Genomic DNA, 24,531 nt, shown 5'->3' with positions numbered 1-24,531 from the left:
GGAGCCACGCGTTGGCAACGGGCTCTACCGTCTCGCAGGCAAAGGTCTAACAGGCTGGAAGGAGAAACTGGACAAATTCAGACTGGAAATAAGGTGCAAGTTGTTACCCGTGCAGGTAACTGAGAGTTGGAACAACCTGCCCAGGGCTGTGGTGGATTCTCTGTCACTGGCAGTTTACAAATCCCACGCGGACGTGGCTCTGGAAGATCTGCTCTGGTCCAGCCGGGAATTAATGCAGGGCAGCTCTGGGGCCTGTGTTATGGAGGAGGTCCCTCTCCAGCACAATCTATGAAAGATGGGCTGGTGCCCAAAGTGGAACAAAGCCAAATCAGGGGACATGACTCCCCCCCAAAATCTGTGGGGAGGGAGGGGCTGCAACTACGCCCCCTGTGATGGGGGTCCATGGGCGGTAGCTGCCGCTCTATCCTCTTCCTGTCCTCTCCATGCCCACACGGCAGGCGCTCAGCGAGGCCAAACCCAGCCCCAACGGAAAGGGGAGATACACCCACCACACACACACACCCTGCCGTGGGGTGCTGCTCTGCCGAGGGCAGCTAAACGCCACGGCACCACGAGGAGTAAGCGCATGGGGCAGGTGTTCGGGTCGAAGCTACACTCCCCTTGGTGGGCCCGGAGCCCCCCAGATCAGCCGGGAGGGCAGCTGATCAGCAGGTGAGCCCGAGGCAGTGCGGTCCAGCAGGCAGAGCACTGGCCTCAGGAGACCGCTGTCACGCAGGGCCGTCCTTAGCCATCCGCGGCTGTGTAGGGCACCTAAAAATTTTGGGCACCTCTAGGTCTTAGTTTTCAGAGTAACAGCCGTGTTAGTCTGTATTCGCAAAAAGAACAGGAGGACTTGTGGCACCTTAGAGACTAACCAATTTATTTGAGCATGAGCTTTCGTGGGCTACAGCTCACTGCATCGGATGCATAGAATGGAACATATACATATATTTACATATATATACAGAGAAGGTGGAAGTTACCATACAAACTGTGAGAGGCTAATTAGTTAAGATGAGCTATTATCAGCAGGAGAAAAAACTTTTGTAGTGATAATCCAGATGGCCCATTGAGACAGTTGACAAGAAGGTGTGAGGATACTTAATTTAAGGAAATAGATTGAATCTGTGTAATGATCCTGCCGCTCCCAGTCTCTCTTCAAACCCAAGTTAATGGTATCTAGTTTGCATATTAATTCAATCTCAGCTCTTTGGAGTCTCTTTTTGAAGCTTTTCTGTTGCAAAATTGCCACCCTTAAATCTTTTACTGAGTGGCCAGAGAGGTTGAAGTGTTCTACCGGTTTTTGAATGTTATGATTCCTGAGGTCAGATTTGTGTCCATTTATTCTTTTGCGTAGAGACTGTCCAGTTTGGCCAATGTACATGGCAGAGGGGCATTGCTGGCACATGATGGCATATATCACATTGGTAGATGTGCAGGTGAACGAGCCCCTGATGGCGTGGCTGATGTGATTAGGTCCTATGATGGTGTCCCCTGAATAAATACGTGGACAGAGTTGGCAACAGGCTTTGTTGCAAGGATAGGTTCCTGGGTTAGTGTTTGTGGTGTGTGGTTGCTGGTGAGTATTTGCTTCAGGTTGCGGGGCTGTCTGTAAGCGAGGGCCGGCCTGTCTCCCAAAATCTGTGTCTTAGTGTCCCCCCCACCCACCACCTTTTCCTATCCCGGTTCTGACCCTCCCCACAGGCTCCCCCCACAGCTGGCTGCTGCAGCCTGGCGAGTCTTCTTCAGTAGGGGATCTCCTACTTAAAAGTGAAAACGCCTCCAGCCTGCCAGACCTATAGCTCAACACTGAAACAGGGAAATGGCTTCATTACCACTTGAATGGCTCTTTAACAGGCATTTGCCAACCCCCAGGTATAGGCTGTCAGTTTCTGAATGTACTGAGCAAAACAGTTGTGCGTTCCTGTAATATTTACTCCGCCCATGTTAGTCTACAGGACCTTACTTTAAAATTTGCTTTAAAAATATGTCATTAGTGAGCGGCTGAAGATGACAAAACAAATCGTTGCATAGATTTTTAGATGCACAAGCTGAGGATCCATCTTTAGCCTTAAAGGCTTGGATCTTCAGACAGAACGTTTTTTAAATAAATCCTTCAAAAAACCACCCGCATCTAAAATACACACGCGAGCCCGGGCTGCCGTCGGGCATAGGGTGACCAGACAGCAAGTGTGAAACATCAGGACAGGGGTGGGGGGTAATAGGAGCCTATATAAGAAAAAGCCCCAAATATCAGGTCTGTTCCTATAAAATTGGGACATCTGGTCACCCTATAGGGGCACCAGTTTAATAATACTGCATAGAGCCCCATAAATCCTAAGGACGGCCCTCCCCTGTCCAGGTCTCTGTCTCCCCTTTGCCTTAGCTAGTTAGACTGTAAGGGCTTGGGGGCAGGACCGGTTTGTTGCACACCCAGAGCAATGGGGCCCTGACCTGAGGGCTGCTAGAATAGAAATAGCCCAGCTTTCACTCTCAGGCGTCACAACCTCCCAGGGTGGGAGGGCGCTGCCGAATCTTGAGCTGCTGGAGTCCAGGGATGATGAGAAAATCTCTGCTTTCATATTACAAAAAAGGCCGTTTTTAGACCTTACGACCAAGAGAAAGCCACGAAAACATGACGTGAGTGCGACCCACGGGCTCAGCAAGCAGCAGGCAAACCAACAGATCCCACAGCTCAGCGTTTGTTAAACGTCTCATGCTTTTTCGAGACGGTCCTGTGATTTCGGGGGGCCTGACTGGTGATTTTTGAAAGCTCGGAGTTGGGGATGCTGGCAGCTTACGATGGCAAAGTTGGGGGCCTGGAGAGCAGGAGGTCAGATCAGTGTCTCCAACTCCCACACTTTCATTGCAAATCTCACAAGGGCTGGCGCCTCTCTTAAAGCCCCAGCTGCTGGAGTCATGTGATGAAACGCAGCTATTATTAATGTTAAGTATGTTTCTAGCGCTTGCAGTTGCAGAGAAAAACATGAACACATGGCACGGGCTCACCCGGAGGGCTCAGAAATCAGAGGGGCACATGCAGAGAACACACAATTTACAGGGGGCTTTGGGGTTTGTTTGTTTTAATTCATGATTTGGGGGGAGGGAGGCAATTCGTGCTGATGGCTCTAGGGGTCAGTAGAAGCACAGAGAGCCCATCCCTCCCAGGTCACAGCTGCAAACCCAGCCCGGTACGATACCCCGCTGCACCCCTCCCAGTGGCCCCTCTGTGAAGCAAGTTTGGTGGGTTCTCGCTACCCAGTGCTCACCCCCATTTGTGGCAAGCCCCGCAGACCACTCTCCTTGCCAGCTGGGGACAGCATGAAGGGCACAGCAGGGGGAGGCTGCCCTGGGATAATTAGAGGACCTCCCATCTTCTGGGCTGCCCGTGCACCTTCCACCCAGTGTTTCATCCCTCTGCTTGGTTAGAAGCCGGCTGGGCCCTGTGGGAGGGCAGCAAGCAGCCCCTCCCGCCCCAGCCGGAGTTCATTTGGCCCATCTCCGCCCGCCTTGCCAGCGTGCTGTTTTGCAGCCATCCAGGAGGTGGGTCCCAGTGCCAATCAAGGGCCCAGATCCTGCCCAATACGTGCCCAGCACTGGGAGGTCAGCACAGCTCCCCGGAATACACCACCTGAGAACTGGCCCAGTGACTAACTGGAGCAGCCCCGGTTCAAGCCCCTCTCCAGGACAGAGGCCGTGTCCCTGTGACACCTGGGGCGGACCCTCTGTTGCCCAGCAGCTACATGGAGCTCAGGGGCGGGGGGGCACCTCAGTTTAAGAGGCTGGAACAACAGGGGCTGCAGCCATATGGCCCAGGGGTCGAGCATCCCGTCACCCTTGGCACGGCAGGGGGATGAGGCTCGGGGAGGGCTCAGTACAGAGAGCGACTCTCACCCCCAAACGAGTTCACTTCTCCTGCCAGGGCTGGGCCTTTGCCGGGACACCAGGGCAGGGGGCAGCATGCAGCCTGGTACTGCTCAGGGTACGGGGCCGAGGACGTGGGACCAGAGCCCAGGGCAGCTGGAATAAATGGGACAAAAGACAGACTCGGGAGGCAACGACTCAGCCATTGCTAATATCACTAGTCAGCTCCAGCCACGGCCCCGCCGGCTCCCCGCGACCGAGGGACTTGAGGCTTCGCCAAGTGACGTCCCCCCCAGAGCCGAGACTCCAGATCGAGCCAGCCCCATGCTCACCCCTGTCTGAGCGGCCAGCTCCACCCTAGCCTCCGAGCCCGATGCTGGCCCATCCCCCGGCCTGCCTCTGCACAGTCCAAAGAGAAGGAGACGAAAAGTCAAACTACACCCCCCCCCCCAACTCCCCTCCACTCACCCAAAATCAGAGCTCAGCCCTAGCTGATGCATTGCTGGAGGAGGCAGGCCGGGTCCTTTCCCCTTCGCCAGCCGGGCAGGGCGGGACAGGAGCAGCCTCGCCCCATTCCTAAGGCCCTGATCTCGGAGCCTGGAGTCGGAGCAACCGAAGGTACAGTCCAAAAACCAACGCCTCCCAGCCCCGGGTCTCTCCCTCAGCCGCCCGCCCCGGTTCCTATCCAGCCCCGGCACCCGGGCAGGGCAAGTGCTCCCTGATCGCACCCAGCTGCTTTTGGCCATTAGCGCCAAATTGTCCCTTAAAGGAGTCGCACCCCCGCCACACATTCCCGACATGCCCATCGTATCTATCTAGCCACCCTCCTGTCCAGCCCCATATCCCTCGATCCCCCACACGCCCATCTCTCTACCCAGCCCCATAACCCTCGATCCCCCCACACTCCCATCTCTCTACCCAGCCCCATAACCCTCGATCCCCCTACACTCCCAGTTCTCTATCCAGCCCCATATCCCTCGATCCCCCTACACTCCCATCTCTCTACCCAGCCCCATAACCCTCGATCCCCCTACACTCCCATCTCTCTACCCAGCCCCATAACCCTCAATCCCCCTACACTCCCATCTCTCTATCCAGCCCCATATCCCTCGATCCCCCTACACTCCCATCTCTCTACCAAGCCCCATATCCCTCGATCCCCCTACACTCCCATCTCTCTACCCAGCCCCATAACCCTCAATCCCCCTACACTCCCATCTCTCTATCCAGCCCCATATCCCTCGATCCCCCTACACTCCCATCTCTCTGTCCAGCCCCATATCCCTCTATCCAGCCCCATATCCCTCAATTCCCCTACACTCCCATCTCTCTACCCAGCCCCATATCCCTCTATCCCCCTACACTCCCATCTCTCTACCCAGCCCCATATCCCTTGATCCCCCTACACTCCCATCGCTCTATCCAGTCCCATATCCCTCTATCCATCCCGATATCCCTCTGTCCCCCACACTCCCATCTCTCTACCCAGCCCCATATCCCTCGATCCCCCTACACTCCATCGCTCTATCCAGCCCCATATCCCTCTATCCCCCTACACTCCCATCTTTCTATCCAGCCCCATATCCATCAATCCCCCTACACTCCCATCTCTCTATCCAGCCCCATATCCCTCTATCCCCCTACACTCCTATCTCGCTATCCAGCCCCATATCCCTCTATCCCCCTACATTCCCATCTCGCTATCCAGCCCCATATCCCTCTATCCCCTCACACTCCCATCTCTCTATCCAGCCCCATATCCCTCTATCCCCCTACACTCCCATCTCGCTATCCAGCCCCATATCCCTCTATCCCCCTACATTCCCATCTCTCTATCCAGCCCCATATCCCTCTATCCCCCCACACTCCCATCTCTCTATCCAGCCCCATATCCATCGATCCCCCCACACTCCCATCTCTCTACACATATTCATCTATCCCCATACACACCCATCTAATCTATCTAGCCATCCCCATATTTGTCTGTCTATCCCCATCCATCCATCTCCAGACGCACCTGTCTAATCTCTCTGTCTATCTACCCCCCCCTTCCCAAACACACCCATCTCTCTCTCTGTGTTATTAAGTTGGTGCTGTGGGACCTGACAGCTTCCATCCAGCCCTTCCACCCGTCTGACCTTTCTTTTAACCCCGGGTTCCCGGCCCTGCGGCCTTTGCTGGGGAGGGACAGAAATACTCCAGACGTGGGTTGTTTCCATCAACTTGCTCTTTATTATGGAGGCAGAGACCAGAGGCTCCACTGGAAATATATATATATAAATGATGTACAAAATAAAATCAACCCGATTCGGGGGGAGAGCGAGGGGTCGGGATCCAGCCGCTCAGACTGGCCACTGCACACAGACATCATTACAACGACAACCCAGAGAGGCCCCCCCTGCCCCGCGCCCCCAGGGCCCACATCCATCTCTGTGACCCCCGCCGTGGGGTTGGGGGGCGGTCCACAGCACCGAGCACGGCGATGCAGCCTCTCCAGGTGCTGTACGGGAGGGAGGCCTCGGTGCCTCGGAGGGGGCTGGGGTGGGGCTGGGGAGGGGGCCAGGAAAGAGTGGGGGGGGGAGGGAAGACCCTCTTTGCAGAGAGATTTCCAGCTCCTCAGGGTTCAATTAAAAACGCAAATGACACCAAAAGATTCGGAACATTTAAAAAGAGACTGGGGGGGGGGAGCAGGGAGCCCGTCACCATAGGTAGGAGTCCTCGTACCTGCCGGAGAGAGTGGGGAGTTAGACACTGGGGCAAGGTCAGGCAGAGCCCCCCCCTCCCCACCAGCCCCCTCCTCAAGCTCTGCCCCCTCAGCCTTATCCCCATCTCTCCCTCCTCCCCACAGAGCAGCCAGTCGCTGACCCCCACCAGCAGGGAGGAGGCAACCCCCCCCCAATTCCGCCACTGGGACACGCTTTTCCCTTCCCCCAACCTACAGGGTGGGCAGGGCCAGCCTGGCGGTCAGGAGAGGGGTTGGGGAGGGGTTGGGGCATATGGGGATCACCCCTCCCTGTACCCCAGCGTAGCCCCCCCCTTCAACCTGTACCATTCACGTCAGACCCGAACCATGGAGTTTGGATCCGGATTCCAAGTCCCCTCACTGAGGGGGTCCAGTCTGGGAAAGGGGCGGGGGTTGATCCAGCCCCTAGGGGCCATCGGCTCCAGATGTCTGCTCAGGTTTAGGTCCCAGGAGCAGCCAGTTCCCAGGGGGTGGTGTAGGACAATGCGGGGTGCTCAGACCACAGCATGGACAGGGCCCCAGTGCATCCCCTGCCACCCTGGAGGTCGGGGGGGGGACTGCTGACTTTGGAGCAAAGGGAACCCCAGAGGCCAGGGGCGCGCTCACCGCGATCTGTCGGCGTGGTCACTGCTGTCCCCGAAGAGCAGCTCGGACATCAAGGCCTCGGGGCTGGATCTCTTCCCATACCTGGGGAGCGGTTAAACAGAGCACTGGGTTCACGGACGCCGCCTGGCCGGGGCAGGCCCCAGAGCCCAGCATCCTCCCGGCTACTCAGAAATGGGGGAAGGGGCACGGATGGGGGGCAGAGGGGATCAGTGAGAGGAGTGTGCCAGGGCACGGGGGAAGAGGGGCACAAGGCATGGGGAGTTGTCTGAGTGTGCGTGGGCAGTGCGAGTGTATGGAGAGGGCTGGGGGGGGCGTCTTAGTGTGTGGAAAGGGCTGGGTGGGGGGGATGTGCAAGTGAGGGGCTAGGGGCCTGGCAGAGGAGCGTTGCAAGCAGTCCCCTCTGGTTTGCAATTAGCCCCTGGCTAACGGGCTCCTGCGGGGCAAGCTGCGTTGATGGAGCTGGTGCTTAATGTCCTGTTTCATGGCTGCCGTCTTCACTGTGCTCCCCAAAGGACCCCCCAGGGGCCAGGGGACCCAGCAGCCTGCCTCTTCCACGGGCTACACTGGGAGATTATCCAGGGCAGACAGAGAATAAAACTCACGATTCTCGCTGGAGTGAGAACACGGAGCTGGGAATGACGCCGCAGACCCAGATCTGGCTGCAAATGGGGGCTAGGGGAATAAACGCCTGCCCCATTCAGGCACACAAGGAAAAAACCCAGGCAAAGTCATGCACAAAGACCCACATTTGTGCATAACTGTCCGTGCTCAAAAAGACACACACGCATCACCACCCACAGGGCGCAGACTTGTGCAGAGACACCCCGGGCTTGTGCACAAACATGCCCCCCACCACCGGGCACCCGACCCGGCAACCCCTGGGCACAAACACAGACTCTCCTGCACAAAACCCGTGAGATTCCTGCACGGCAAAACCACACACACACATACAGACCCCCGCGCTGGCCCATGCCCAAACCCGGACACCCGTGGCCAGACGCACGGACACACCCGCGCAGGGCGTGGACAAACACAAACGCGTGCCCAGCCCAAGCCGCCCACACGCACCGCTGCCTCGTCACTAGGTTGATGTAATGCCGAAGGGCAGAGAAGTATTTGGCCATTTCTTCCGGGGAGGCGTCGTCTCCGGGGTTCTCTGGTTTCGGGGGGTAGGCCTCCACCAGCGCCCCCAAGCAGAACAGCACGCAGAGGGTCACGGCAACCAGCATGGGCCAGAGCTTCACAGAGGCGACCATCTGAGAGCAGGGCAAAAAACGGGGTGAACACGCCGTGCGAATATAGACATGGCCCCTGCCACCCTCTCCACTGACCCCTGCTGGGCAGCTGCGTTTCTATGGGGAAGGGGTTGCTGCCAGTCCAAGGACCCAAATAAAAGTGGTCCTGAACTTCACGAATCTCCAAGGTTCTGGCTGGGGGCACAGGTTCACCTGCCCGCCCCTCACCCTAAGGCCAACACACCCTGTTGTCTTGTTTGAATCAGGAGAGCTGGGCTCTGCCACCAATCTGCTGGATTACCTTGGGCAAGTCACTTCCCTTCTGTGTGCCTCTTTCCCCTCCCACGCTTTGTGTGTCTATTTTGATTGGAAGTCCTGCCTCTCAGGAGCCCGCCCATGGCTGGGGCTGCTAGATGTTGCTATACAAATAGGAATGGCTGCCCAGCTGCAATCATGTCCCATCCCCTATGGGACACTGATCCTTCCCAGTTCCTTAGAGGACTGTGTGCTCATTTGCTGAGACATCCAGCCCAGGGGACATTTCCATGTACCAAGGAGGGGGACAACCCATCGGCCCTGTTCTTCTCCTGCAAACGCACAGGGCAGCTGAGCTGCTGAGCATCCTGATCCCAGATTCTGGTCCCCCTTCTGATTCCTGACCTCCAGCTCCCTGTGGTCCCCCACAGGACCTGCCGTTCATCCCTACAGGTTTGCACCTCCTGGGTGGAAGTCTCCTCTCATTCAGGCTGGGCAGGCCCCCCCCCCCAGGGCTACGTGGTTGTAACCAAGAGGTAAATTTGGCCTGCTGTGTCACCACACAGAAAGCTGGGACTTTCAAAGGAGCCCGAATGAAGTGCCCAGCTCCCTCTGGCATCCCATAAACAAGTCACTCTTCCACCTCCCCAAAGCAGCCAGCTCTGGGGTGGAACACAGCAGCTGTTCAACACGAAAAGCCTGATTCTGCTGTCACCTATGCCATTGTAACAGCATTAACTTCCGTGGCATTACTCCTGATTTACACCAGGGCAGCGAAGCTCAGACTCTGGCCCTACATTTCCATTTCCCGTCTGTATTACAGGGGGGTAGATACACTGATATTTGGCATAGTGCTTCGAAGCAGTAAAGCTAAGACTCCAGACCACCATCCATATTCATTCATTTATGCACCCAGGCTTAACGAGACGAACGCCGCATTCAGGACCAGACTCTGAGCTCAGTTACGCCCCTGCAAATCAGCCACAGAAGATAATGAGTTACACTGGTCCAAATGCACCCAAGTCCCTACTAGTCTGTGTGCGTCCATAGAGTCGCAGTGTTATTTCTACCACCCTCTTTGCACGCCTGCCGCTGTACAGATGAAAGAGATGGGGCCCTTTTGTGTCTATGTCTGCATGTGCAGGCCCGTCTCTAGATCTGCATTGCCATTGGGTGTGTGTGCGATGGACGGGAGGAGAGAGTCTTTCCGTTGTGTTTCCCTGCTGCATACATACTGTAAAGACCGGGGCGGGGGAGGGGGGGCGGTTTCTAGACGATGCCCCTGAAATCAAGTGTCTAAAAGCAACTCGACAGAGGCAGGCTTCCCCCCACTGATTCTAAGGGCATCATGCCAGGGCTGAGGTCGGCCCTGCCACACTGGCTTCCCTTTAGTAAGCATGAGACCCATCTACGTGTTCCCCGACCCACCTTCCTGGAAATGTGAAGAGATGGCTACTCAGCCCCCTAACTGAGACCCTGTATCGCCCTCCGCTGACAGCCCCCCTCGCTCATCAGACACCGCTCCCTGGGGAATAATGAACTGAGACCCAAAGCAGGAGAGATTTGGGGGCGGGGAGGGGGAGGGAAAGCAAGATGCCCCTCAAACCCTCCTCTTTATGCCCCCCATTCCCTCCTCCCCAGGCTTTCCTTATTATTATGATTGATATTTTGCTGGCCCTGAGCACAGCCCAACACCCCCGTTGTGCCAAATGGTGTTCATCAGGGGTTCTCAACCTGGGGGTCGGGACCCCTCAGGGGAGTCGTGAGGTTATTACGTAGGGGGTCGCGAGCTGTCAGCCTCCACCCCAAACCCTGCTTTACATCCAGCATTTATAATGGTGTTAAATATATTAAAAAGTGTTTTTAATTTATAAGGGGGGGGTCGCACTCAGAGGCTTGCTAGTTGAAAGGGGTCACCAGTACAAAAGTTTGAGAACCCCGGGTTATTAGGTGTATTACGGTAGCACCTAAGAGCCCTAGGCATGGCCCAGGACCCAGAGTGCCAAGTGCTGCGCATTATGATGTTAATTATGGTAGCACCTAGGAGGCCCAGGACCCCAGAGTGCCAGGTGCTGCACGTTATTAGGTGTATTACGGTAGCACCTAGGAGGCCCAGGACCCCAGAGTGCCAGGCACTGCACATTATTAGGTGTATTACGGTAGCACCTAGGAGGCCCAGGACCCCAGAGCGCCAGGCGCTGCACGTTCCCACTGTGCTTGGCCAGTAACTCCCAGGGCCACCCCTGCCCCGGAAGCTGATGGGAGTGAGAGACTCGGGGCCAACCCTCCTCCTCACCCAGTCGAACTGGGATGGCCCCAAACAATGGGGGTCTCTCCGCTTCCCTTGGGGAGGTCATGCCGCCACCCACAACCTCCCTCTTTGCTCAGCTTATCCCTGACTGGGGGCAAACTGACCCCACCCCTGCTCCCCACCCCCAAGGGAAGCGCCTGGCCCCAAGCTAAGCCCCTGGCCGAGCTACTCACCGCGGGCAGGCGTCGGGGCGCAGGAGGTACAGAGAGGTGCGGGTGTCAGGATGGGAGAACCTGGAGCTTCCAGTCCCTCTAGCTGCTCTCAGGGCTCTGGCTGCTCTGGCTGCTCACCACCCAGGGGCTTTATAGCCCTGCTGGCTCGGGGAAGTAAGGAAGGAGGAAGGCTCCTCCCTCATCCTCTCTCCCTCCCCTTAGCAGTCACTGATCAATGTACTGCCATCAGCCATCCTTGAGCCTCCCCAAGGAGAGCAGGGTCCATGCCAAGGGAGGGGGGCACTGGGATGAGTCCTAGGGAGACTGGCTGAGAAGCTTCCCTTTGTAAAGGACACGGGGGTCGGGGGAGAGAGACGGTTGGAGCCTGCTGTGGGACTGACTCCACGACGGCTGGGTGCTGCGGGCGGGCATGGATCAGAACAGGAGAGGGTGGGGGTAGCGGTGCAACACTGTTTGGACTCAGGAGTCCAGGGGGATGTAGCAGCGAGATTCATTCGGGGTCCCCTGGCAGAGTTGGGGGGGCTAGACCCGGTGTCCTGGCCAAACCCCCACATCTTCTCTGCATCAGATTCCCACCGTCATCCCAACTGGACCCTCACGCCCTGTCCCAAACTGTTATGTAGCGCTGATCAACAGCCGCCGTGTTCCAGCCTAGAGGTGGCTGCACTTCAGTGGTGGGTGAAGTGATTCCGGTTGGGCGGTGGGGTGGGCAGAGTGACTGGCCCGATCTGTAAGGGGGTCACTCAGTACAACCACGCAATAACATCAGTACAGATAGATAGGAGATGATGGAAGGAAGGAGTTGGAATGATAGATGGACAGAAAGATAAATGAACAGAGACAGACAGCAGTCAAAGGAGATTCTCTGTTGACCAATATATAGCTCAGGGGTAGGCAAACTTTTTGGCCCGAGGGCCACATCTGGATATGGAAATTGTATGGCAGGCCATGAATGCTCACAAAATTGGGGGTTGGGGTGCGGGAGGAGGTGAGGGCTCTGGCTGGCAAGGGGTTCGGAGGGCAGGAGGGGGATCAGGGCTGGGGCAGGGAGTTGGGGCGTGGGGGAGGGCGTCAGGGGTGCAGGCTCCAGGTGGCGCTTACCTCAAGCAGCTCCCAGAAGCAGCGGCATGTCCCCCCTCCGGCCGCCCTTGAGGGCCGAATTAAAACGTCTGGAGGGCCGGATGTGCCCCCCGGGCCGTAGTCTGCCCACCCCTGATATAGCTGGTGAGCTATTCAAATTCTGTGTCTTTGTTCATCTCAATCCTTTCTTTCTTTCTTTTCAATCATCTATTTCAACTCCAATTTGCCTCGCGGTCCATCTCAATCTTTCTTCTTCTTTCTGCTGTAGACAGACAGACAGACAGCTGCACGACCAGCTCCTCCAATGCTCATTCTCACCCCCCTTCGCCAGGACCAGCCAGAAACTCAACCCCTGTGTTCCCAGAATGCCAGGACTGGAGGGTGTTTCCGTGTGACCTTACAAGCTTAGGAGTGTCCGCAGAGCTACAGAACATGGAGTGGGGTAGGACAAAGGTTTTGTTGCTGGGTATTTCGACTCTTTGGGGCAGGGCCTTTTCGTTGTGGGTCTGTGCTAGACCCAGCCAATGGGGGCCCGATCCCTATTTGGGGATCTCTCGCTGCTAGAATAATATATAATAATACCCGGTGGGCACTTTATTCTCCTGCCGTGATGCCGCGGGGGAGCTATGCCAGGGGTCCCAGCCGAACACCGCTAGCCCCTTGGCCCTGTACCAGCCCAGCGCGTATTCTGTATGTGCCACGTATTCTGGACCCGTCTTCAAAGCATGTGACCGGTGCCACTTTCCAAACCCTGGCAAGCCAAGATTGCCGCAATAACCTGAATCCAACCGGCCTGGCCTGGAGGGAGGGGGGAAAAAAACCCTAATTCCCCTTTTCTACATCAAACCCTTTCATGACTGGAAAATCTCATTTCTCCTGGCCTGCTGAGTGCTGTTCCAAAGGGGAAATTCCCCCTCCCCACCAGGATGGGGCATTAATTTCTAGCCCTGATGCCTCATGAGATATGGCCCCTCGATCTTGTCCATGATCCAAGACTGCCCATTGCTGGGCGGATTCGACATTTCAGGGTCAAAGGGAAAGATTTGGGGGAAGGGGAGCTGTTTGCAGCTGCTTGGGAATTGCAGCGTTAGGCTAGGACGGCAGGGGCAGCCGGGTATGTCTAAACACGCTGCGATCACCCCGCCTCATGGCTGTACGGACACCCCTGTGCCGTACCCCAGACCGGGCTGCACCGGTGGGCAGAGTGCAGGTGACACGGATGGAGATGAATGCCGAGCACCACGTGGCTCGGTCGTTTGTCCCCACCCCGATCTACACAGGTCACGGCTCGCTCCACACAAGGCTGTTTGGGGGACAATGCCAATGGAGGTGAGGGGGGAGGCGGGAGCGGCTATAAATAAGCAGCGGTGCGGACGTAGTGACTCAGCGGCGGAGGAGAAAGGAGGACAGGAACATAAAAGGCAAACGCTCCAAAACGGCTTACATAAGGCAAACAGTTATGACACTGGCTTCAACTTCCTGCTTTGCCGCTGACTCCCTGGGTGACCTTGAGCAAGTCACTTAGACCCGGATCCTCAAAGGGATTTAGGTGCTGAACGCCCATGGGAGTTAGGTGCCTAGACACCTTTGAGAATCTGGGCCTCAGGCTCTCTTTGCCTCAGGTTCCCATCTGTACAATGGGGATAAAACCATTGCCTTGCTTGGGGGGGAGGTGTCAGGATAACGCCATTGATTCTGGGGGATATGCTTGGAGCCATGTCATCAATGTGGAAGAAAGGGTCCGGGGTGGAGATCATAGACAGAGCGAGCAGCCTCTGGGCTCAGTAGTGCTTCCTGCTATTCAAACACCTAGCAAGAGACAGTCCCTGCCCCCAAACAGTTTCCAGCTGAAATAGATGAGACAGGCACAAGCTCAGGCAGGGAAACTGAGTCACGGAATAAGGGACTTGCTCAAGGCCACACGCTCAATGAGTGGCAGAGGTGAGACTAGAACCCAGGTCACTGCCCTAGCCATTGGACCACACTGCCACTTGGGAAAGCCCTGGGGAAATTCACTGGGGATCTGCCCTGGGTATTGACCCAACCAGCCACGGGGGCGCCATTGACACGGGAACAGAGCTGGCGTGCTCACCTAGCCAGCCACAGTAAATATTTACAAGACACACGGCGCAGCTCCCTGACTCCTGCAGCCGGAGAGCTGGCGTCTGCCATGCAGGGGAGCACATGGTCAGGGGCATGAACTCTCCATCCTTGGGTGGAAGAGACCGGGCAGTGGCTCAGTGAGCTTTCCCAAATCCCAGCCATGGGAGGGCTGCAGCGCCCGGAGCCTGGGCCACCTCCCCTAGAGCCTGGCTGAGTGACCCCCTCCAATAGCCCAGCACCTGGGACAGTGGCCTCAGGATGGCCAATTCTGCACAGCCAGCTGGGCCCCAGGGGAGAGGCCTCAGGGGGTTACCCTGACTGCTCAGCACAGGGACGGCAGGGGTGGGGGATCAGCCCCCTGACACCATCCTTGCCACGCGCCCTGCCGGCAAAGGCAGCCACGGCACCAGGGAGCCGGCGTGTCACTGCGCAGCGTGCCGCTCCCTGGGCGTCCGTCCGTATCCTTTGACGGATTCAGGCCGTGGGTCCTTGTCTGGCCCAGTACAAGCTGCACCTTCCAGCAGGCTCCGCACCCTCCCTCTCCATCCCCATCCCCTGGGCATTGCTTATGCAGAGCAGGAAGCCAAGGAGAGTCAGGGACTGCGCAATCTGCCTCCCGGGCCAGTCTGTACTGCAGGGGGTCCAGGGGGCGGAGGGGGCTTAGCCAAGGAACCCCAGCACCCAGATCCCCACAGCTGCTCCCCTGATCCTCGGGGCTGGTTTAGTCAGAGCCACCTCCGGGCTGCTCTAGCCTACGCCAGCTTGCAATGACCCCATACAGGCCATTCCTCTTGCCACAGACCCTGCACCGTCTCACACACCAGAGAAATCCCTGCCCCCAGCTACTGAGCTGGGGGCAGCTTTATGGGCTCTGGACTGGGACTCAGAGAGGTGGGTTCTCGTCCTGTCTTGGCTGCCCAGTGAGCTTGGCTGAGTCACTTCCCCATGCTGTGCCTCAGTTTTCCCAGCTGTGAAATGGGGAATAGCGATCCTGTCCTCCGTTGTAAAGTGCTGTGGGCTCTAGGGGTGGAAAGGGCTGCACTGGAACAATTATAACTGGAGGTGAGGAGCTGGCCCTAGGTATCCGGAAGGCTGCTCTGTTACACTTCAAGTGTCTCAGCCCTTGGGGAGCTGCTAGAACCCCCACTGGTGATAGCTGAACATCTCCCCGCTCCCCGGCTGCCAACTTAGAATAACCCCCAGCCCATTTTTATCAAATCATGTTTTTATAGCAGTGCCTGGAGATCAGACCTGCTGGGACCTCTTTGTGCCAGGTGCTGTACAAACACAGAGTCCCTGCCCAGCACAGCTAACAACTGGGGCAGGGGAGAGGGAGAGAACAAGAAACCCCAAGCTCTTCCTTAGCTCTTCCCAGCAGTAGATCTCAAAGCACTTTACAAAGGGGAATAATGACACTGGTCTCTTTTTTACAGGTGGGGAAACTGAGGCAGGAGGATGACATGACTTGCCCAAGGCCACACAAGCGGCCAGTAGCAGAGCCAGGAATAGAACGCAGGTCTTCTGAGACTCAATTCCCATGGGGTGTGGTGCTGCGGGTTGGACCTGCCCTAACGCTGTTTGCTGGCACTCCGCTCCGGGGCTGGCGCTCCCTCTCCTTCCACCCACACCAAGTGCTGGATAAAAGTTCATTTAAAAAAAAAATAACCAACATAAAACAAGCTCCGAATGATTTACACACATGTGTGTGCAATCACACACATGGCCAACCAGCTCAGCCCCATAATTAGAAAGGTTAGTGATTAGTTAATTAATCACTGCTCCGCCATCGAATCTCTCATTAAGACTCTGATTATTCTCCAAGAAAGTTTCCTGGTCCAATCAATAGTCATCAAAGTCCCTTTATGGACTGATGAGTTGCCCTTTGCAGCTCAGTTTCATTAAATCCCAACTCGGCGTAGGGGAAACTAATTCTTTATGGATTTGGCATTAAGAGCAAGGGGCCGGATCCCGAGAGATTTGCCTCCTTCCCTCTCAGGCAAAATTCTCATTAAAGTCCCAGGGGCGTTTTCCCTGAATATGGACCAGCTAATACATTGGCACCTTGATAGCCCTTATAACAGGATCTCAAGGCAAATTACAGTCATTCCTTGTTACAATCTATTTGGATTTTATTAATTCCAAGGAGCCCCCATCAAGGATCCGGCTGCCCCAGATAGACAGCATCACAGCAGCTCCTCCCCCAAACAGCTCCTCCTCACTCCCTTGAGATTGGTCAATATCATTCCCCCCGCCCCCACTGCGGATGGGTAAACCAAGGCACACAGCGGCTAAGCTGGGCATCTGTCAGACATAGCCACTGTTTTGGAGAGCCAATTGGAGCTAGCTGGCCCAGCTGTGGGGATAGCTTAGAGCCCCGGGGCTGCTTTCATTAGGGCTGGTAATCTGCCCTTTTACAGCCAGGATGCTGGCTAAGCCACTCGAATGCTGATAGTCCTCCAATGCCGTCCCACAGTTCCCCCCGCGCGCCCAGAGGGACAGACAAGTTCATCCACAAGTCACTTGGGAAGAACGACAGAGAGGCTCAGCTTCCCGTGCCGCACAAAGCACCATGGGATACGTCCTCCCCCGAACTCCTAGCAGCACACATGGGGGCGTGCGGCATGGGTGAGGACGCACGCCCCCGGGCAGGGCTTTGCCACGTGGCCACTCGCACTCGGGCAAGGCTCACCTGGGTGCTCAGACCCCAGGGCCGACCATCCGGGCTGCCTGAAGCAACAATGCACCCTGGCTGTAGCAACAGTCGGAGCATTGGCCAAGCTCTCTACCACCACTAAGTAGGTGAGGCCCCAACTACCCCCACCAGAGTCGTGCCCTCGCTGGCCAGATGACAGGGTCTAGCCTTTGCCTACTGCGCATCCCCCAGTCAGGCTGCAAGAAAGTCTTGCGGTTTTGATTCAACGGTTGCGGCCACAGTTAAAAGTTGCGGCTTCGGTGCGGTCAGACATGAGCATGTCAACGTGGCCCTCGACAGACGCTCCCCTGCGGGGTCTAGTCTCAGCTTGCCCTTCACCCTGGTTCCTGAGGAATGCCAGCCCCCGCCGGGAGTGCCACCCCCGGGCGCTCCCCCCGCACCTTCTTTCAAGACACGCCGGCTACCTTCCAACGCAGGGCAGCAGCCCAGAGGAGACACCACACTCCAAGTTGTCGTTTCCGCACGAAAACCAGGCCCCACCGTGTTCTTACAGCCCTGCCAATGACGGGGACTCCATCACCTGCCTGGTCCAGTGCTTACCTATCCTTATCCTTAGGAAGTTTTTCCCCAATATCTAACCTAAATCTCTCGTGCTGCAAAGTCAATTGATTCCTTCTTGTCCTACCCTGGGTGGCCATGGAGATCAATTGGTCACCGTCCTCTTTATCACACCCATTTTACGTCTTTGAAGACTGTTATCTTGTCCCTGCTCTGCCTTCTCCCCTCGAGACTAACTATTCCCCTTCCTTTCAACCTTTCTTCACAGGTCACGTTTTCTAATCCTTTTATAACGTGTGTTGATTTTTAGTCAATCCAGATGATTCCCTACAGGCTGAGTCGAAGCTGGAAGTGGGAAAGGAGCTAGACAGACCAGAGAAAAGAAAGAAAAGAAAAGAAACAGAGAGAAGCAACCGCAGGAACTATTCCAGTGGGAATCCTGAGGTGTATAAAGATATATCAATTTGCTAGTATAACAAACAGAGCTGAGTTACCATTGTTTAAGCCACACAGCGCGGATTGTGTGTCACGCTGCATCTGGCCTTCTGTCTGAGCTCCATCGAGAGCCTGTCGTCTGAAGCGGGTCACCTAGAAGCATGGCAGATAGGGTGACCAGACGGCAAATGTGAAGAATCGGGACAGGGTGTGGGGGGCAATAGGAGCCCATATAAGAAAAAGACCCTAAAATGGGGGCTGTCCCTATAAAATAGGGACATCTGGTCACCCTAATGGCAGATGCCCCTTCCCTGCCCTTTGTGGGTTATGTACCCAGTCCCTGCCAAACTCCAGGCTCGAACCTGAGCCAAGTCAATCACCAGGGTAAGCTGTGGTAAAAGCAAAGGGCAGAGACTTGGATTTCCTGGGCTCTACGACCAGCTCTGGGTGGGAGTAAGGACTAGTGTTCAGAGCAGGCAAACGGAAGCCAGGACTGCTCAGGTCTATTCCCAGCTCAACGTGGTCTAGTGGCTACAGCAGGACAACTGAGTTAGAACCCCAGCTCCACATGGGAATGATGTCTAGTGGTTAGAGCAGGGTCAGGATTCCTAAGTTCTATTCCCACCTCAGCCCTTTCTGTGCCTCAGTTTCCCCTTCTGTAGAACAGAGGTAATGATACCCACCTGCCCCCAGGTGGGGTTGTGAGGTTTAATGAATTAATGTTAGTAAGAAGCTTTGAGACCCCTGGACAGGAGGGGCAGAGAATTATTACGCACGCCAGCCCAAACCAAGTTATTTCTTTATTTCCTATCCCATCATTTTAAGAAGACAGAAGCAAATACTCATTGCCCTCTTCCAAGGCCCTGAGGGGGTTTCTAAGGGTCGAGCCAGCCTGAGCCACGCTGACACATCAGGACCCAGATAAGGATGCAAGACACATGATCCTGAGAGCTGATGTGAGTGCCTGACAAATCGTATCATAGATATCAATTACCAGCCAGCAGCTCTGACAAAGGACATTAAAACCCCCACGAAATAAATAACACCACAGCTTTGCCACAGAGGTAACCCGGAGCTGAACTTTTCTGCCATTTGCTCTAATGGCCCCAGTCGGGAAGCTGAGATTTAAGACATTATATCTCCTCTTGCTGACAGCCCCGGAGTGGGGCTAAAATCAACGAGGGATTGAGAGCTGGGGCCATGTGGAGCATCTCTCTCTCCCACACACACAGCTGGAAATAGACTGAGAGAGGCAGACGCCCTGCGGGTGGGGGGTTCAACAGGTACCGTCGCTCTCTCCGCACACACAGTTATAGCCGAGTGTGTTGGTGTGAGCACACATGGGAGCACAGAGTGTCTGTGCACATGTGGGTGAGAATGGGGGTGTATGAACAATTGTGAGTCTCTCCCACACATACCTGAACATAGAATCATAGAATATCAAGGTTGGAAGGGACCTCAGGAGCTCATCTAGTCCAACCCCCTGCTCAAAGCAGGACCAATCCCCAATTTTTGCCCCAGATCCCTAAATGGCCCCCTCAAGGATTGAACTCACAACCCTGGGTTTAGCAGGCCAATGCTCAAACCACTGAGCTATCCCTCCATGGACAAGCACATCCATTCTCTCCGGCCCATCCACTCAAACACCCTCAGGTGGCTCAGAGCCTTGTCTGGCTCAGAGGACAAGGAAACGGGGCCACAGACTCAGGAGGGGTCAGCGATGCATACTTGCCTAGGTGCTTGGGATGGCAGGATGTGGCTCCCCTGCGCCCCACAGGCATGTCTCAAACACAAAGGGAAAGCACGTGCTACAGGGCAGATGCAGACACCCTGGGACATGCAGCAAATGGGAGGGTCTCGGGGCACGCTGGCGCTGCAGTCGGGAGCCTGACTGCAGCCCGTGGAGATGTGCGCAAGCTAGCGGTGATCGAGCCGGCTCGAGTAACAACAGCAATGAAGCTGCTGCAACACGCGTTCCCAGGACCCTGGGCACGCACTCAAACAGTGAGCCCATGCGGTCACACGTCGGACTGCAATGCGGCAGAGGTGGGCGATGGGCTTGCACAGCAAACCCCCAAATCTATTGCCAACACGGGGGCCCAGTTTGCTGAGCAAATCTGGGCCGGCCGATGGCATCCACAACAACACTCACCTGGAAGGTGGTTGAGCTCTGACCAGCTCACCAGGGAAGTGGAAAATGGTTTGGGCCTGGCCCCAGGAGCAGGCGATAAGTAAGTTCAGGGCCTGCCCAGGTCAGAATCAGGTCTCTGGTTCTGATGCGCCATTTACAAGTGGCACAGCCGGCACCTGGCTTCCCCCACCCGACCTCCGCTGCCCATCCACACTGCTTAGTGTCCCAGCACCCCTCCGCCTGCCTCTGCAGCTAGCGGGGACAGGGCGTCATTCCAGCACACACCGGGCTGTCCCTCTGAGGCACGGTCCCGCTACTTGCCAGCTGCCCTTCGCCTCGGCTGACAGGCACGTCACTGCCCCCCGACCCTCTGTCAGGAAGGATTTGCAGGCCCGGTGCTGGCCTGTCAGAGCAACTCGGAGAAGGGAGCAGCCAGTGTGGGGGCGGGGACATGTGGGACAGGCAGTGCGGGGGGGGGGGGTGAAGAGACATGTGGAATAAAGGCAGGTTGGGGAGATGCAAGGAGTCGGAGCAGTAGGTCAGTTGGAGAACCTGCCCTGATACTCATCACAGGGCTGGAAATCACATGGCACATGCCTGTATGAAGCCAAAAGTCCTGCCAACCTCCAGTGCAGAGAGATTAATGCTGGGGTCCTGGCCAAATTCAAATGTGGGTAACGTCCATTCAGCCTGCAATACCCCGGCACCCAAATCTCTGATTTCAACTCTCCTGAATTCTTTGCTCCGAGATGTGACGAAGTGGGACTGTTCTTAATGTTTCCTCTGAATAGTGTGGGGGTGCCTCAGTTTCCCCTAGGCAGTTCTTAAGTATCTAGGGGGTGGAGTAAGGGTGTATGATCATTGCAGAGCCCTAGAGGGCAGGTGTGTGCAGGGGTCTGGACACAGAGAATGGCCAACACCCTGTTTCCTGGCAACTGATGGCCTGGGCCCTTCCCCCCTGCAAGGTGAGAGCTGAAGGGTTGGAGAACAAAGGAATCAGGTGACCACCTGGCCCGGGAAAGGAACAAAGCCCAGAGGAGGAGGGGCTGGAGGGAGTTTTCAGTTTGGGGCTGGCTGGGACATGGAGTGAAGTGCAGACATGGTTGTCTGGCTCACTGCCCCCCAAAATGGACCCAGCTGAGGGGTCCCGTTCTCTGCACCTGCAAGCTCTGTGTTAGACCATGTTCCTGTCGTCTAATAAACCTTCTGTTTTACTGGCTGGCTGAGAGTCCCGTCTGACTGCGAAGTTGGGGTGCAGGACCCTCTGGCTTCCCCAGGAGCCCCACCTGAGTGGACTCGCTGGGGGGAAGCGCACGGAGGGGCAGAGGATGCTGAATGCTCCGAGGTCAGACCCAGGAAGGTGGAAGCTGTGTGAGCTGTGTGTCCTGAAGACAGGCTGCTCACAGAAAGGCGACTACCCCAGAGTCCTGACTGGCTTCATGGGGAGCAGTTCCAGAGCATCGCCCAGGGACTCCGTGACACCTGTCCTAACCTATTGTGCAGTGTTCCTGTGGGCTGTTAAACAGCTGCCTAGTCCCACCCCAGAGGTAGCTGCCTTTCAGGAGTAGGCACACATGGGACTTGATGGTGTACAGCTTTGTATGCCAGTTCACTGGGGTGGCACAGCTCGGCAACCAGGTGGTACCGACCTCTCTCACAGAGGATGCTCCCCTGGAAGGTGAAGCCCTGCATCCCACCCCTTGGCCAGGATCTCTACAGCATGGGAGTGGGGTAAAGGCCCCTGGGGCTGGCATGAGATAAAGGGGAGCTGTGAGCCCTCCTGGGCTGTTCTGGGTACCCAGAGAGTTCCTGTGTCAGAGGACAGCTGGGTTTTTCTCAGGGCGCCCGGGCCATCCAGCTGGCACAGCACCCCCAGTCCCTCAGTGGGTGCTTAGGTCAGATCACCACCAGGCCACCTCAGCTTGGCCACCCAGGCTTACCAGGGCTGCTCCCACCCATGCTCCATCTGCCTTTCCCACACGAGCCATCACATGCCTGTCATCTGGTGCCAGGCAGCCCCTGCCAGTCCTGGTATTTACGCTCCTCTGACTCGGAGCCAGAACCGTGCGCCTCGCAAAGGTCAGGAGCAGAGAGTCCGGCTGCCTGGTGCGGAGTGACCCTCCCCTCACCCCGGAGGAGCTCCGGCGCCCAGCCGGGCCTCGCTCCAACCTACAGCCCGGGGCGGCCGAAACCTGGCCAGCCCTGTGAACCGGCACACCCCAGCACGTTCACCCACACAGCTGGGCTCACACACACACACACCTCGATGCACACCCCTTCTTAATCGCACACACCGTCTTGCACACACACCTGTAAACACAGTCCTTTCCCACCACCCTGCACAAACACAGTCTCACACCCACACAAATTCACACACACCTGCTCTCTCTCACACACACACACACACACACACACCTGATGCCTTCACACACCCAGACACACAGTCCCTTACACCCCGCCTGTCTATCTCAGGTCTCACTGCAGTGCGGGGCGTGGTGTAGCTGACTGTCACCCCCAAATCGAGACAGACGCACGCCACCCTGTAGGATCTCACACGCACCCCTTCGTGCACGAACAGCCGGGCCCACATGCAGACACTGCACGGGCGGCCTCAGTCACAGCCCTGCCCCCAGAGGCTCGGTCTGGCCCGGGGGTCTGGGCGCCTGAGCGGAGCTGGGTGCCCACTGAAGGATTTCGCCCTGTGTTGCAGGTGCCCGCAGCCCGGGGAGCGGACACGGCCGTCGGGAAGGTCAAATAAAGCCCCAAACACTAGCTCGGCCCAAGTGTCTTTCCACAGGGCTGGTTGTGTTATCTCAGCCCAAGAGCAAAACGGCTGAGTAAGAACCGCCGGGGGCCTTGCCAGCCCCAGGCAGAGGGGGGCACATCCTTGGCCCTAGGTCACCCCCACTCCAACAGCTTCCTCTTTGCTTTTACAGCCCCACGCCCGCTCAGGCGGGGGCTGGGCAGGGAACCCGGGCTCTCCGCGTCACACCTGGGGCGGAAGGGGAAGCTTTACGCCTTGGCCCAGCGGCTCCGGGAGGGGAAATCAGGCCCCTGCAGCCGAGGGTCTCTAAAGCCAAGGCCAAGGCGTCGGAGGCCAGCCTGAGACCCCTTAGGGATCTGGATTCCGGGAGGTGCTGAGCACCCACCCGTTCACCACCAGGCCCCTTGAAGGCCCCCAAAGTCCCTGTTCAAGAGCTTGGCCCAAGCCCATGAGAGAGGCAGTTGCCGGCTCAGCCATAGGAGCCCTGTTCTCCCGACTGCCTCAGGCAGCTGGCCTGGCCCCAAGCTGTCTGGGGAACCCAGCTCCGGATGGTGTCGATGCTGGATCCCCACTGCCCCAGGCCTCAAAGACCAGCTTTGATCAGAGCGGCCACTCCCGGCTCCCCGGAGCCTCCCTGATCTCCAGCCAGTACCTGCCCTTTCCCTGCCCACGGCCCAGGGGAGGCTGGTGCCCTGCCAGCTGCAATCAGAGCTTATTACCCACCCTGAGCCGCTCCCCTCCTCCCCTCGGCCTCGCCAGACGCCCTCGTCACAGGCGCGGCATCGAACCCCCGTGGGTAACGCATCCCGGGCTGCCGGCCAGCCGGAGCTAGAAGTCAAGAGGAGACGGCATGCTCCCGTGGCAAGGGAAAGGGAACGTGGAGAGGAGATAGTCACCCAGACACCGGCTCTCACTGCCACCATGGTTAGGCCGTAGCCACAGGCCGGCTCGCCTTGGTACGGCTGAGGTTTAGTGTTAGGGGGTGGGCCGGGCTGGAAACCTGGATCCCACGCCTAGAATCTGGGATCCTTTACTGGATCACGGGCCCGCTTGGGTGGGACACTGAGGCAGGAGGGTCTCCTACAGCCCGGTCCCTTGGGGCTGGGGGTCTCTGGCAGCAGGATCTGGAGTCGGAGGCTTCGGCTTGAGGGGCCTCCTGGATGGAGCCTCTCAGATTAGACGGTCCCCAGGCTCAGGGCTCTCAGAGTGGGGTTTCCCGGGATGAAGGACCTTCTCCCCACCAGCCCAGACCGGTGGATAGGGCTGGTGGGGAGCAGGCCAGTTAGCTCCCAGCCTGAGAGAGGGATAGAGACAGACAGGGAGGAAGGAGAGAGGACGGCCCACGCAGGCAGGGCGACGGGGCCGGGGGGGGGGAAGATACACAGGGAGCACTGGGCTGTCAGGACAATGCCTGAAGCTGCTCCGCGCCCCAGCCCTGCGCGCACCCCCTGCCAGGGAACATGGAGGATGTTCCCGCCGTGGCCAACATGCCTCATTTCCTCTCTTTGTTCAGTGCGCTGCTGCAATTAGCCACACGCTTGAGCGGACGGCTCCCACCTCGTTACCCAGCAAGCCCCCAGCCAGGGGAACTAGCCACAGGGGGGCCTGGTCCGCGGCTGG

At 57.1% G+C, this 24,531-nt stretch overlaps 1 protein-coding gene across 5 annotated transcripts in view; it reads right to left on the bottom strand.

Annotated features, from left to right (window-relative positions):
* Positions 1-6,418: 6,418 nt before the first annotated feature.
* LOC311513582 (peptide YY-like) overlaps positions 6,419-24,531 on the bottom strand; it is a 34,305-nt gene continuing 16,192 nt past the window's right edge. For 3 of the 5 annotated variants that reach the window (XM_084615505.1, XM_084615502.1, XM_084615506.1), the window contains exons 2-4: positions 8,282-8,469; positions 7,214-7,294; positions 6,419-6,588 (exon numbers count right to left, since the gene is read on the bottom strand). In XM_084615505.1, coding sequence (XP_084471631.1) covers positions 6,564-6,588; positions 7,214-7,294; positions 8,282-8,469 — 294 coding nt within the window. In that variant the 3' untranslated portion in view covers positions 6,419-6,563. Of the gene's footprint in view, positions 6,589-7,213; positions 7,295-8,281; positions 8,470-11,187; positions 11,292-12,288; positions 12,530-24,531 lie in introns of those variants that run through there. The other 2 variants (XM_084615504.1, XM_084615503.1) reach the window with 2 other exon arrangements.

Source organism: Lepidochelys olivacea, assembly GCF_965140295.1.
Source record: "Lepidochelys olivacea isolate rLepOli2 genome assembly, chromosome: 27".
NCBI lineage: Eukaryota > Metazoa > Chordata > Testudines > Cheloniidae > Lepidochelys > Lepidochelys olivacea.
This window is presented reverse-complemented; position numbering and strand designations above follow the sequence as displayed.